Source organism: Anarrhichthys ocellatus, unplaced genomic scaffold, assembly GCF_004355925.1.
Source record: "Anarrhichthys ocellatus isolate YVR2014 unplaced genomic scaffold, GSC_Weel_1.0 scaffold11, whole genome shotgun sequence".
NCBI lineage: Eukaryota > Metazoa > Chordata > Actinopteri > Perciformes > Anarhichadidae > Anarrhichthys > Anarrhichthys ocellatus.
The window spans coordinates 8103128-8119211 of NW_022280041.1; the positions used below are offsets into that span (position 1 = coordinate 8103128).

General features: G+C 41.3%; 1 protein-coding gene across 7 annotated transcripts in view; it reads right to left on the reverse strand.

Moving 5' to 3' along the window:
- The window catches only part of col25a1 (collagen type XXV alpha 1 chain), a 142150-nt gene that overhangs the window by 43830 nt on the left and 82236 nt on the right, over positions 1-16084 (reverse strand). For all 7 annotated transcript variants that reach the window (XR_004212891.1, XR_004212890.1, XR_004212892.1 and 4 more), the window contains exons 4-5: positions 13260-13267; positions 1960-1986 (exon numbers count right to left, since the gene is read on the reverse strand). Coding sequence is in view for 3 of the 7 variants with exons in the window: in XM_031850877.1 (XP_031706737.1) it covers positions 1960-1986; positions 13260-13267 (35 nt within the window). In the remaining 4 variants the exon portion in view is untranslated. The remainder of the gene's footprint in view (positions 1-1959; positions 1987-13259; positions 13268-16084) is intronic.

The following is a 16084-nucleotide window of genomic DNA, read 5'->3' on the forward strand; positions in this document are numbered from 1 at the left end:
AGAGAGAGAGAGAGAGAGAGAGAGAGAGAGAGAGAGAGAGAGAGAGAAAGCAAGACAGCAGTGGTGTGAGGTTTGGTGGGTTTGGTGAGGAGGGGCTGAGTGTGGGCGAACTGCATTGCCAGGCCAGATTTTATGCCCCAGAGAATTTTGGCTTTCTGCCTTCATTTGTGTTAGATCTCTGTGGACGGAGCACGATCCTGAAGGAGTTTGGTTTCGGATCAACCTGCATGGTGAATACTGTGGGTTTATCACATTAGAGTGAAACCGAACCAAAAGCACACTTTTGTTTGAAACAACTGAAGGAAGACCAAATGTTGGACGCTGAATTATAGCCGTAATCCGTCTCGAATCGTATAACTGAACAACCTTAAACCATCTCATCTGCTCTCCGCCCTCCTGTTGGCTGAGTTACAAGTCAGCCACAGCACTAAAAATGAGCCGGACAACTTATCACACATGGACGGCAATTTTTCCTCAAACAAACGTAAATGCAATGCCATAAGCAATTCCAAATAAAACAGGTCTCGGAATATTTGTAATTTTTCATTGGGCAGTCGTTCCAAAACCGGATTTAATGGGGGAAGTAGTTGTGAATGGCCACACTGATGCATGCTGTGTTCGTCTTGGGTGGGAGGAATGCACCGAGTTGTTTTTAATTTCATTAAACTGCAGTTGCAGTGGTTCACATTCGAGACATGAACATGCATCTAATCAGCAGGACTGGGTTATTTACCACTGTCATAACGGATGCTCGAAAATCATTTAAATCTGGTTTTGTAAGCCATGCTAATGGGTTCCATTTGATGCTTTGAGGGGCACCAAATAAGAGATCACACTGGATTTATTATGTTGGTCAGCGACAATAATCAACATCATCCCACACCCTACATTACTAGAAATCATCTGGTAAGAAAGAGTGGGACTTGATGCAGATGACAACTGTGAAACCGTTTCTCTGTGTTTGACTTTAGCTGTGGTTAGCACTCTCACGCTATATCATTTCATGTCTGGTATATTTAGCACAATAATTCAATAATCCTATAATGACTTATAGTCCAAGTTGTTGATCACCTCATACAAAAAAATGTAATAAATACTGAATCCATTCATTGATGGCCTGTAAAACACAACAGCTCTTACTCAGTAGCATTTTGTAAGTACTTTTAGCCACTTGTTTCCATTATGAGTGAATAAAGGGATTTGTATCGACTTTGGTGTGAATCAAGGGATGACAGGGTTTCTTTCAAAGCAAAGCCACGGGCACACATCTGTCCCAGAGTCCTGCAGACAGTGTGGTTATTTTGCATGCTCCACTGCTGTTTTATGGAGGAATGCTCAGCAAGGCTCCAACAACTTGGACTCTGGCTTTCAGTCATTAATGTTCTAGGCTGTGGATTTGTGAACGACAGGAGGATTTAAAAATGTAGGATGATATGAATGGGAATTATTGCCCCAAATGCAAAATGACACTCTTTATGGTCAAATCAACTGATGGCAGAGCAAAAACAAATAATCATTTTATAGTCTTAATCCAGAAAAAAAAGCATCATGGACTGGATATTAAAGACTGAAATGTCAACGGAATCACTTTCTTATTGAGGATTACATGAGAAGATTGATACCACCTTCATGTTTGTACAGTGAATATGAATCTGGAGCCAGCAGCAGGTTAATAGCTATTACAGAAACAGAGGAAAACAGCTGGACAGACTTTGTTACCTTCAGATAAAACCAGGCTAGCTGTTTCCCCTGCTTCCAGTCTTTGTGCTAAGCTAGCCGGCTGCAGCCTTTAGCTTAGCCTACAAATATAAATTTTTGTTCAAACTCTCAGGAAGAAAGAGTACAAGCTGATTACCCAAAATCTGGAACTATACTGGAGCTTTACGCAGTGGAACAGAATAACGGAGTAGATCAACAGTATACCAGTTAATGCATCAAACTGAACATAGAATTACTCACCTTTTCACCCTTGGTACCTGGAGGGCCCTACGAAAAGAAGAACAATGATTAAACTTGTTTACATCACATAAAGACCAAGAAAAGGACAAATTATGATCTTTGACTGTTACATTACACTTACTGTACATCTCACTTGTTTATAGTCCTGTTATCTGTTCGTTTGTGCACTTTATTTGATATTTTACTGTACATTTTAATATGTTTCTCCTTTTTGCACTGTGTTGATTGTTGTTGATTGTTTAATGTTATGCACCACCTGTCATGTCAAATTCCTTGTATGTGCAACATGCCGTGGCAATAAATGGTTCCGAGTCAGATTCTAAAGCATCTGTAAAACCAGGGTGACCAATCATGTTTTCCAACAAACAAACAGAGCTACTTAACATAGTTTGAACATCATAAACCTAAGAGGGAGAAGGCGAAAATCAAAAGATTAACTTAATTGATTGAGTTTTGATGAAACTAACATGGTGCACTTTTTGACATCTCTTTCAGCATTTGATTAAAATGCCCTGTCACAGAGTGGGAACCGGTACCTTATGCTTGTACAAACATACAATTAAAACCAAAAACAGGCCCAAATCAAGTCCATGTTTACTTATAGGATCAAATCCAGCAATCTGCAACCAAGTATTGGCAAGCACATTATACAAATGTGCCCTGAACACACAGCAGTTTTTGCATCCAACTTTTGTCAATCAGCTAGCAGGGGCTCCTGGGTGGGCTCTCTAAAAGATCATCACTGAAGTGGAGGATTTGACAATGAGGTGTGCATCCATACGCTGGAGACTAATGAGCTTGTGCTCAAAACACTATTTGTAACATTTATGTGGAAGGATGAAGCCCAGTATGCAGGGCTCTCTTTCTTCCCCTGATGTCGAACTTTTGGAATAAGCTAGAATTGGAAAAAATCAGTATTAGATCAGTGTCAGCACAGCAGAGTGACTAACCGACCGCCGTGCCATGTACTCTGATGCTAGTCTGTATTTCACATGAAAGGCTATCTGTCAGATATATTTTTCAAAAAGGAAAGTACCTTTATTCTGGTAGAAAAAGTTAATATTTGAGAGTAGAACTGAATCTTCCACAATCACTTCCAAGATTTTGGGCAATTGTGCGTCTCTTTTGTAACTGCCAAAAAAATATCACGTATGTCCTCAGGTAGAAAGAACAAGTTGTTCAGCTGTCACCAACACAACTGTGGTAATAGCTCTGCAGTGGTTACTTTTCCAGGCTAATACCGGTCAAACGTGGTTTACTTCCAAAGATATCAGACTCACAGAGGAAGGTCTGACACTAATCCATAGATTGATGCCATTAGTAGAAGACATATGTTTGGTCCAAAGACTCACAGGAACAACCTCCAGTGACCCAGAACAGCAGGTTTTGCATACACAGACAGGCTTCCACTGCACTGGCACACAATAGCACAGTCGAAAACTGAAATGCTCCAAAGGTAGTAAAAACAGTTTTCCTCTGCCAATTTCCCACACTGCTCTGGGGGAAGAGGAGAGGAGCCTACCCAGTGCCTTTGGACATGATTTTTTTAATGCACAGTTAACTATCCGTATAGCTTTATGTCGATCTATAGTTGTGCATGTGTTCCCAACTGGATCCATTCTAGGCCCAATTAGCTTTTGGTCATGCAATAAGAACCTGTATAGCAAGCTTGTGTAGCGCATCGTCCCATTTATTCAAATATGAGGCATTCACTTCAACAATCCCAGACAAAAGCTGATGGGAATTGCAGCTTTAATACAAACACATCTAAGGAGGTGGTCCTGCTGCTTACTTGTCTGGCCATACAAAGAGCCACAGCACACTTGTAAATAAAATGCGCCATTATGAAAACAATGTTTCCGATTGCGGGTCCCAAGGGGGGAATAACGGGCGACAAATTGGAAGGAAATGTGACTTTTACAATGATGTAGATGCAGTCCAGAGAGGCTAAATACGTTTCCAGCATGTTCCTAAAAAATGGAAGGCAGCTAAAAAAAAAAATCAGTGCAGGCTTTTTCTTGTGGAGGAAAATTGCCTTTGGACAATAGGCTATTGACAAGCTGTTACTGCAAACATATGTACGTCTGTGACAAAGAAATACATAAATATACCCACTGCAGCTTTTTGCACAAGCCTGCTTAACGTATTGCATCTGGCACTGAAAAATACACATAGTTGGCACACAAGACTACCGGGCTAAATGACTGGGTTAGTTTGTGGAAAGAAATTAAAACTCTGCTTTATATGATTTATCATTTCAAAAAATCCAGATTCGTAGTACAGCAACGTAGTGAAACTTGATCAAATACATGTTGAACCTCCATAACAGGGCAACAAAAACATGTGTTGGTTTTTTTTGTGAGGGATAAATGAGACCACTGGTATTTCCGGCTTGATTAACTAAGCCAGCAACCTGTTTGATGTTCAAGTACTTCAACTGTTTGTCAATTACTTTTAGCTGACTCTTCTGTTAATCCATTAATTAGCCAACTGTTTTAACTTCGCTTGCTAATGATTTTGACTTGGACCATGAAACATGATCACATCTGACCCATCCTGGCTCGCTTACATTGGCAACCTGTCGCTTTATGAATTGATTTTCAGATATTATTGATTACATACAAAGCCCTTTTTACGAAGGTCCAGACTCATACATAAATGGGATAGACCCTTTGCAGTCTGGGCTTCTGTGGAATGGCCTCCATGAGGAGATCAGGGCTGCTAACTCTGTTTCATCTTCTATATCACTTTCGAAAACCCACTCTTTTAGAATTGCTTTGCTGTGTTAGAATTAGTCTTTTACGATATCTTAGTTCATTTTTCTCAGTTTTTTGTGTTTACTTTGTACTTTTAGTTTATTTTATCCTCATTGTGTTTTAAATGAGTTTGTTTTTAATGTAAAACACTTTGTAACAGTGTTTTGAAAGTTGTAACCGCAATCAAATTGTAATTTCTATTATCAAATGAATCTTCCCGCATACCTCAAAGTAACCAGGGAGCTAAGTAACGCTATCAGACATTTGAGTCTTCATATGACTATTAGAAATGTTCTCTTTTTGAAACTGAACATTTTGATTACGCGTAATGGTTGCTAAATTCTATCGATTCAATTAAAACTTCACTCAGCTGCACTTAGTGGTAGATGTAACCTTCGCAAGTGGAATGCTGCTTTTAACACACCTAACCATATCTTGCACAAAAAAAACATGTCCATTTAGCTTCCATCTGGTCGTAAAGCACGTGTGCAAAGGATTCCGCTACACAATCTGCACCTGCTCATTAAACGGCCCATCATTTGCACATCACATGGACAGACAGCACCCACTGGAGCTTTTCCAAAATGTTTTAGCCAGTACAGCGAGAGTCTTTTATAGAGACTATTAAACAGCTCTCCTGCAAGGACCATTTCAAAAGGAGCGAACTGTACTACAGTACATGTGCAGCGGGTGTCTACTTGTCAAGCAGTCTCTGCAGCTTTGTGGGTTCAGTCGCCCTTAAGGAAGGTTTCTAATCAGCACCTGTGTATGCTTTTTATATCTTTTTTACTGCTTCTGCTCTGGCTCTTTTTCAAAAGCAGCCCTCCAGCAGGTGCTCCGTGGCTCATCAGGCTGCTTCTGTTTGATCAAACTTGCTCACTGTGCGTTACTTTGTTAAAGATGGTTAACCCTACAGTGCCTTTGACACCTTTACATTCAGATCACACTCGATTCTTGAATGGCCACATGCATATCTATAAAAACGGTAAATTAATTTATGATGGTTGTTAAACCAATAGCTAGCCATTTTGAAATATACAATTAATGTTCAACAGCTGGCTGTCGAGCACCTTAGCTTAGCATAATGATGAGAAAAGGGTGAACCAGTTAGCATGACTCGCCAGGGCCAGTTTTTACACTTTGCTCTTGTACAGATTAAACCAATAATATACAATGTGTTGATTGGTGAGCTTTAGAGGTCCTTGCTGGACTTTTGGACAGAGCCAGGCTCGCTCTCTCGCTCTGTTTCCAGTCATTATGCTAGGCTAAGCTAACTGCCTGCTTGCTGTAGCTTTATGTTTTACATAGATCTTCTCATGAAAAGCTCAGCAATAAAAACATACAAGACATTTTCCAAAAATGGAAAAAATGTTTTATTCCTTTTAACATGTTTCCAAATAGAAGCTAAGAATATATATGTTTTAAACATGTGTATCTTGGCTTTGGTGTACAGACGTTATTTCACTGTTACTGTCGGGGGCTGGAACAATTATTTCACAGAAAGCCTCTTTCAAAGATTTGTCCGTGTAAGGGTGCTGAAAAATAATATTTGTCTGTCATATGTGTGGTGATAAACAGAATGTAAACACCCCCAAAGCACTTATTGGAAATGACACATATCACGTCGATCTAAAGTCCCGAATCTTCTGCAGCTTAACGCTGACCAAACTTATGTCAAACTTCCATCATGAGATGATTTGTAACAGAGCATCCTGTGTGCATGATACTGTCAAGTTTTTTGGTGGACCACTGGATCAGGATTCAGCTTTTTTTCTATCCATATACACGACTAGCCCTCCCAGTCTAAGCCAAACCATGACCACTGGCTCCAATGATCCAAATGAGCTGTTGGTATGAAAAAGAAGAGTAAGAACCCCCTGCCACCTTTAAAACAGAGTAGGGGAGAAATATGGAAAGGTCTGCAGAGAAATTTAAAAACGCTAAGGGAGCTGGGGCCAAACCCGCAAGCGACATGAACATTGCCATTCAAATCTGACAATGCAAGTTACTTCACTTCATATAAACGGCAAATGATGTTCAATAAAATGATCCTGGCACCGAGGTACTTTTCATATGTGGCTCCTGCAATGCGGAATATCGAGATGTGAAAATATTGCACAACTAGATATCCATGTGTTCTGTGTTGGTCGGTCCTCGACTGGAGAAGAAGTATTAGAATTGATCTAGATTTCATCCTTATTTCATGATGATGCAGTTTCTCTTAGTTTCATATTATATGTCAAACAAATGATCTATGTGCATCCAAGATGCCTCTGCATTTACATTTCTTATGTATTAGTACACTCTCAGACCACTTAGATGAGGTATCTCATCCCATGACCTAAGTATGAAATTAAACCTAGCACTACTGATGAACCTTACTGGTATTAAGGTATATTATTTATTATTAAGGTATTATATTTATGATTTATAGTATTTGACCAGCCCCACATAGTGAAGTTTTGTTTGTGTCATACATGCACAAGGAGGCAAATGCACGCGAGTACACAGGCAATGCCATACAATTTCCTCACGCCCGTTTCACGCTATTCTGCTGATGCAACATTTGGTTGTTGTAATCTGCAAAGAAGCGTGACAATGTGCCCGGAGCAATGTTTACCGAGTGCAAAACATTTTTTTTTTCTTACCAATATAAAATATTTTCAAGGAAAGGAATTCAATTTCTTGCTCAACTTATGCAGATGTTATAGTCTTGGTGATGGTATTCAGCTGTAAGGAGTTGACTTTGACATAGAAAATGCCAAAAAAATAATAAGATAAGGTGATTACAATCAAATCAAATAAAAGGCCTGTTACCAACAAAGTGAAATTTCTCATCTATCACAAAATACATTTCCAGGCAAAGTCCACTAACTCACGAGGTAAAACTTCGGTCAGCCTAATTTCATAATAACTCACATAGAAGGGAAGACACTGGATATCCATTATTCACATTCCTACTCTTCCGTAATTGACTAAAACATGATGAATGAAAGCTTGACAGTGCGAGGCTCATTGTGCAGTGCAAGGTCGAAAGGCTGGCTCGCATCCACAGCTCTAGCTGTTGTTGACATGAGCGAAGTAATTCTCGTGGGTTTGGCTGCAAGTTGCTGGTACAATCTTGTTGCCGCAATCTACCTAATCCAACTAGATGCAAAAAGTCAGGAACAGGGGATCTGCATGTAACCTCCGTCTGGACTCGGGTGTATTCGTTTTTCATCACAGTGACCTGTTAAATGTATCGAGGTCCAGAAAACTGATCAATCAAGCAGAGCTCATATCCTCGCTGCAGAACCTGGGCCAACGGGGCTGGCAGCGGTTGCTGTAGCCCGAACTGCCGGCCACACGGATCCAATCATCTCACCCTGGAGCACTGGCATCTCCGAGAGCACAGGCCAACAACTACCGCTTTTACAACCTTTTCTTTACGGCAGGCGGTTTTCTCACACAGCTACACAATATTAATAAACATGTGTGTACACAGGAAGTTAAGCAAAGCAAATCGCCAGGCACCAAGTGTTGACAGGGAATGAGGGGGACAGGTGAGGAGTGCTGCTCACCACAAAAGTGGGAGCAGGGCCATAGTAAAGGGTTTGAAAAGACTAAACCCCCGACTTACGCACTTCACACAGTTAAGTGATGCATCGTGTTTGCCAAACATTGAAACTGAGAGTTCTGGATTTCACAACAATCTGGGTTGAGTTCAACCTGGCTGTTTTAAATAAAAAACAATTCTGTTTGTGAGTGCAATCGAATTTAAATTTTCTTGCCAAAAATGCTGAACTCTTCTTTCAAAGATTACAATCTACCAGCAATGAGGTGTTTTGCAGAGTGATTCAATGGAAAGAAAGTAATGTAGCCTTCATTCTCTCAACATTTCCCATAACCTCTCTCTACCCAGCAAAGTTGAAATATCCCATTTGGATATACAGATTTTATCAATTGCACCAATGCAAATAGTGGTACGTTAACTGCAAAATGCACATTTAGCTGTTTGCAGCTTAAAACCTACTGTGGGCATCATTGGAAGTGAAATCTACTCAATTTTAAACATGCACAAATCTGGAACTGAGTAAAACACATCCAGTAAAAACAAATATCTATATGTACACTATGTACACCATTTGTTAGCTCTGCATAGGCCCTATTTTTCTTCTATCTAACACAGGGATGCGAGTAATCAGAACAGAATGGGCAGAAGAGGACGACCACAAGTTACTCGTGCTCGTCGGGGGGAATCTGGACGCAGAGGTTAGGCAGGGATAGGAAAACCACACTGGAAAACTGACTTGGGAATGGCATCTGGTTCCCATATTCACAGTGTATCACAATTAGCCGGCATAAAATGACTTTAATGTGTGCGTATGCGTTTGTGATTGTGTGTGTGCGTGCGTGTGTTAGTTGTTATGTGTCTGATGTTCCTGTGGGAGCAGGGACGCTGTGAACTGAAGCAACTGAAACTGATGGTGTGACTGGTTGAAGGCGTCTGCTGTGTGAGAACAGTGTCAGGGTGCAAATCAAACATGGAGGAGATACTAATTCACAATCTCAATAAGGGAAGGTCTCGTTATTCCTGAGGAGGGGAAAAATTTAAACAGCTTTAACCAAATTCTATCCATAAAAAGCCTAAAACCGAAGCCAATTTGTTTTTATGTCTGCACAAGCAAACTTCTGACCCACAAAATTCTTCTCCTGGATATGAAATGTTGAATAAGGGACAATGTCCCAGTTGAAAATAGATTTATTTTTGCTTCTTCTGTTGATTCAATTAGAACCACATAGTGGCAGCTCCACATTTTTCAACATTTGATGGAAAATTCCTCTCAATCAAAAAGCCTTTTCGTAAAGCTGGAGTGCAGCACTTTCACATATAAATGGCAATACATATATAGATGAACACCAGTTACTTTAAAGCCTTTGCCAAATGAGTTCACACAATGCTGATTAAGCCCATCACCAGGGAAAGCTCCCTGTATTTTGTAGTATGTCGGAGTTCTAGTGTCTGCTCTCTGTGGCGACTTTCCCGCCCTGCTACACCCCTGATGCCTTTTATGTCAACCAGTCAGATCTAAAGGCAGCTAGCAGTAGGCTTCCTATGGCAGAAAACCTTAAGCAGTTTGAAAGAAAAGCTTCTGGAAGGGATGTTACAGATAAAGAAACTCTGCATTCAGAGGAAGGTAAAAAAAAAAGAGAATGCGAACGACGGCGAGGACAAACATGGATCACTATTGGTGTAGCTTTTCATCATTTGAAATGCTAAAAGAAGAGGGGGGGGGGGGGGGGGACTAAGGGCAGGCATGGATGTGCCATTAGTGCTCTTGGAAAGGTTGGTATTTGTAGAATACTGGTGAAAAGCAGAAGACTTGAAGAGAGATTAGACGGAGAACTCACCTGCATGCATACATGCATACATCATCAGCACACGTCAACTGTTCCCCAGCTTGAAACTGCAAGCATCGCAGTCATACTGTGCTAATTCTCTTACCACGCCAAGATAACGACAGTTTCCCCTGTGAGTATTCAGCCTGCTCAGCCAGCCAACGTGCACTACTTAACGGCTTCAAATCACTGTGTGTCAAGCTCTCGGTTGGCCTGAGTGTTGCCTCCTGTCACTTGCTGACAGACCAGTGCTGCTGATGGGCACAGCATGAGCAGAGAACTGACATAAAACGGTCAAACTCTTAAGGTTGTCACGTCCAGTGCCGGTAGGCCTCCTCAGGCACCACTGCCTCTATGAGCCCAAATGAACAACCACGTCAGATAGATCCACTCGCAGCTCTTGGCGAGCCTCTCACATGCCAAAGCCTCTGTGTGTCTCCATTCTGCGTCCGTGCTCTGATGTGAAACTGTTAATGGGCAGAGTAATAAGTCTAAATGATCACAACATCAGAGCATGCAGAGCCTCCCATAACTCCAACTAGAGTCTCACTTTCGATTTCGAAAACTGACGCCTTCTCCACTTCTGTAGAGAAAAAAGTGATCAAAGTCCAGCTGGAATATGTTTTATTAACAGGTGTGGAGCTGCGACGCATAGCAGATGAAGGATGAAACGTGGACGGCGTCTGGGCTCCTCTGCTTCACCCCCACATTGCCTGTAATCCCTGTAGCACAACTGCATAATTCATACGCTGTGACAGTTCATACTCAACCTGCGTCTCTGGAATCTCGGCTTGTGAAGCAGGGAGGTGGAAACTACTTGTCATATACAGATACAGATGCACCCAGCTTTACTTACCTCATGGCTAACATGACTGACTTGTAACTGGCCTGGCTTGAGAGTCCAGTGTGGTGCAGAGGCATGCTAAAGTGGGTTCGCTATTCCAACATTGTATCGTTTTCAAATATTTCCCCTTCCATCGAAGCCGATTTCAAAGCATACAAGTTTCTTCCTCTTACTGTATAATTTTAGTTTGGTATGGCATACAGTCTGTGCCAAAAAAAAAGTACAGTCAGCGGGTGATGTTGGTGTGTACTCTTGTGCAGCCCCAGGGATGGTGTTTTATGCTTGATTGGCACTAAATGGTGTGCGCACACACACACACAGCGGTTGGTGCGCTGGGGTTGATGTTTTGACACGGGCCGGTCTTGAAGAGCCGCAGAAATATGAGAAAAGAGGATTTTTTTTTAAAATGAGAAGCAAAGACATGATAATTCTTGCCTCAGCTGTCATGTCACAGACTTTAACTTTTATGTAAACATTCTTCTGGTTTCAGTAGGAAGAGGAGGCAAAACACTCTTCTTGTAAATGCTGCAAAAGTTGAAAATCCCCTCGACCCATATCTGTAACATGTCTCCAGTAATAGCTTTCCAATGTGTCTGAAAGACAAGAGGAGATATCCAACTAAACATCACTTGACAACTGACCCCGATGCGAAATTGACACAAAAGCCCAATCCGTGGAGGAAAAGGAAATTACATGAAAGCAAATTACTTTTCCATGCCTTAACGCTGCTCACGAGCCACGAATGAAGATCTGTCCTGATCGGCTTTGATTGAGGAGATCAAATTTCTCCTTCTGTCACTGCAACTGCAGGTCCCCGTCCATTCATCGGCGGCCGAGTAACGATTAAGCCACAGAGATCTGTAATGACCTCAGCAGTGTACAATTTACACAGTGTCACCAGAGTTATAGAGGGAGCTGTTGAATATTCATAGAGACGTGTCCTCTGCCATCCCCTGGGTGGGCAAACCAAATGAGGGACCGCATGAGGTCACTTGCTACCGTCTCTTTCTGAAGAAAGTTTTTTTTTTTTTTTTTTTTCGGAAACAGATTTGGTGACCATTTTTTAAGACTGTTTTTAGAAATGCAGTCAGCCTTCAGGTTTTTTTTGGTCTGTACTGCACATTATAACCTTTTTGCTCAGTGCAGTAGAGGTTCTGCTGAAACATGGTTGCTTTTCCTCCAGTAAAAAAAAAAGGAGCCCTACCAAACATTTACAGCTCCTTCTGCCTCCGATAATGACTTCATCAGAGTGTGATTTGCTGGCCACAACTGGAGCATTGTCAGGTATCTACTGTTTGTGCACTGGATTTACTATGTCTCACCCAAAGGAACAATCCTCCTGGTACCAAACAAAACAGTCAGCCCATACATTTACAGGCAAATCCAACTTTTCAGAGAGAATACTTTGCAGGCTCTTGAGACATCTCACAGTATGATTGTATATGTCAGATGTACGGCCTGAGCGAGAGAGTCGGAGAAGGGAGACCACCTGCACTTACTTATGTCCCAGAACCCCAGGAGCGGGTGTCTTAGAAGGCTCTGAGGATCAACTTACAACTTTTACAGCTCAGTCGGCACACGCTATTATACCTATTCAATCACACATGCCTCTGGACTATAAATAATGTTAACGGCGCACACGCATACAGTGCCCGCTTGACCCGGTTATACAGCGAACTGTCACAATCCTCTGTGCTTATGTAAGTATGGGTTTGTCTTCATCTTTGGGGGGAACTCTGAAGTTTTCCATCTGTTAAGGGGAGTGGATCTGTGATCACCCCAGCAGTGTAATGAGGTGAGATAATCTGTTCGGGTGCAGGGATCTGGCAGGGATGGTGGATGGTAGCGAGAATATTACAAACCAGACTGCCCAAATGACAGGGACGAGGGTCCCCATTAGGTGAAGGCAGGGATAAAGAGATTAATTTAATAATAGAGGCTTACTGTGTGGTACAACGGAGATTTCTCAGCACATTTGTCATAATCAGATGTCTTTTACATCAATTATAAAAACATAATTTTATACTTTTTTAACATCCACCAAGTACAAAGTCTAAAGCTCACTAATGAAAATGTTACATCTCGTTTGTTTAAGCTGTACAAAAATCACAATTTGTCTCCACTGGTTACCTGGCAACCTAATGGTTATGGCAAGCCCAAAATGTACCACATTATGGTTTTATGCAAATATTTCCCTTTCATGTAAATTGTTCCCGACTTCAAAAACAGTGAAGAAGCATACGCTGAACTGCATCCTGCAGTTGTGTTTGACTGTTTTTACCTTCACACAGTTGGGGAAGATGTGAGGCAGGCATACTTACAGGAGGTCCTGAAAGAGAAAGAAGAAGAAAAAAAGCACTTAGTGTGTTTTCAATCAGCGATCAAACAGACTCAGATCATCAATGTTCCACTGAAACCACACATCCAAATAACTCAGATGGGAAATCAGGCTCTTGCAGAGATTTAGTTCTTTGGTGAAGGAACATTCGATAAAGATGCGTCTCTTCCATGATGCGTTCACTGACTATGCAGAACACACAGACATTCTACTTCAGTACATCCCACTTCTACCTAAAGCATGGTTTACAACAACAGCACCGTGACAAAAGATTCCAATCTATTTTCCATGCAGTCGGAACAATGACCACCAGGCCTGGTGATCACATTTTACGTTCGTAAGTCACTCTAATTTCACTACTACATGAGGTTGCACGCTTGTTAAAAAATGCTCCCACGTTCTTGTGAGGTGACACTCGTCTTTTCCCCCAATTACTGCTGCTCAAAGGACTGTGTGCCAATGCACTTCAGGGCCCTGCAAATCATTTAGGGTCTTTAGGTTCTTATTAAAAAAAAGGTACCCAGCTGCTTTAACCCTAAAAAAAAAGGATTATTTTTTTCTTTACAAGTCCTATGTCCTTGAACTGTTCTTCTTCATGACCAGGGGGAAAGTCTAAATTATTCCAACAGCTGGAGCATTTAAGGAGCCGTATGTTTGAGGCTCGCCGGGCTGCACTTCTGTAGCGATGTTTAATGGATCGTTGAGTTACAGTAGACCACTTAGCTTTTAATAAACCTGTCCCACTGTGTCGAATGGCTCAAAGGTTTCAACGAGCAATTACGGGAAATCAAAGAAATTGTGTGATAAAAATGTGCAATATGCTGCAGAGCACATATAGCCACCTCAAAAGGTATGCATTCTTAAATTTGATGGCCTCAGTTAGACCAAAAACATTATTTGATGAAATATAATCCATGTAAAATGAAATAGTCTGTGACATAATGTTAAATAATCCACCCTCAAAGCTCACTTTGAGTTTCACTTTCTGTTCCCACACTGGCACCCCTAGTCAATTTCCTCCACCGCTTGTCAAACTCCTGCTTTTGCTAACCAGTCACCAGCGAATGGAAAGGTTACTGGACTCACTTGACAGGCATTTCATTGAACGTGTGATTGCTTACACCACGGTGGGTGAAAGTTGTTTTGTTCTAACATAACGTAAAGGTTAAAGATAGGATGCAATGGGGCTTTCTAACTCACTTTGTAAAAGAAAAGTCAGGCTTTTTTGCAAAGAAAGAGGCGCTTTTCTTCTTGCTTGACACTGATGCACCACTGTATATGGTTAAATTGCTCAACCGGCTCACGTTGAGCATCAATTCCTCCTTTTGAGAAGGCAAGTTCATCAGTAAAAAGCGCCTATTATTCATATTGGGAAAATATGGGAGGGAACTTTCTACACTTTCCAGCGATGGCCACCTGCTGGAACAGTCTGAGAGTGTTGCTTTCACTGCTACATAAACGTTTTCATCCTAAACAGTCATGCCACACTTTTCCTTTCCATGTGTTACGGGTAGACAAACAAGAGATCTTAATAAAGTATCCCATTCATTCTTCATGCATCGGTAAATATCACCGTGTCCTTTTCCTATTTGTTCTCTCTGTCAGTTGCAGCCAAGTTTGGGCGAGAGCATTCCCCCTTCGCCTTTGTAGATGAGGAAACTGCAAAAACACCTCACCCTGAATTTGTGGGAAACTTGCTGCGGCTTACTTACTTTTGGTTAAAGCGAATCATGAATTAAATATGCTTTCCTTCAACATCAACCAGTGTTGTGAACTTAAAAGAGGGAAATTGGATTTGCAGAAGGCTCACAGTGCAGAATGCCACACGCCGGTCCCCGTCAAGGACAGAATTTTTCAGTCGTATAAATAATGTCTCCAAAATAATCATTTTTTAAAAGTTTTTCTCCCGTTGAACGTGTAGACCTAGTTTGACACTGAGCTCCAATAATGCAGCATGGTGCCATCATATTTTCTTGTAAATGCTTCTGTGAGTTCTACTCAGATTTTTGCTTTTTTATGCCTGCTACACATATCTAAACAGTAAATGCAGCAGAAATAACTGAGCGATAGTTGCATGCTAATATGCAGAATCACCTTTCGGGCATTGAAAGCACTCACATTTTAAATGACATTCTCTGTACAAGGACTTTGAAAGCATTTTTTTTTTCCGTAAAGCCATTTAAATGGCATGAATGTTTTTGTGGACGCTGAGCATAACCAGTGAACAGATAAAAAAACACTGCATCGCTGACATTAATGAAACTCGTTCAGGTAGTCCCATCACTCTGATTTGACAATGTACCTCGGCCTTGTTTAGTACTGTAATTTGGGCTGTTGTACACAGCGGTAAGGACCATCATCCCAATTGTTCCCTATTGTCTTCCCGAAGGCCACTCTGCCTCTCAAGTCCAGACATTGTGATTGGGTTATGATTGCTTGCTTGGTTCCAATTGATTTGTTTTGGAGGAAGCGGTTCACGTTCTTCACATTTGCTCTGGTTGACCAGGGAGAGAAAGAACCGTCTTCGCACAATGGTGCCATTTGAAATATGCTGTCATGATGGATGTTTATTTGAAAAGTTAAACGCTGTATAAACAAAGACCAGCGGTATTACAGATCTGCAGCCAACCAGAACATTGAACTGTTGTCTATCTGTCAATTGATAACTATTTTTTTTTTGTCTCATCTCCCTTGGCTTTCAAGTCATGCACTGGATTACTTGAGTATTATGTAACTCAGAAAAAAGAGAAGGCAGAGAGACCCACCACACTCATTTACATCTCAACATGGCCACAATGGGATTCAAAA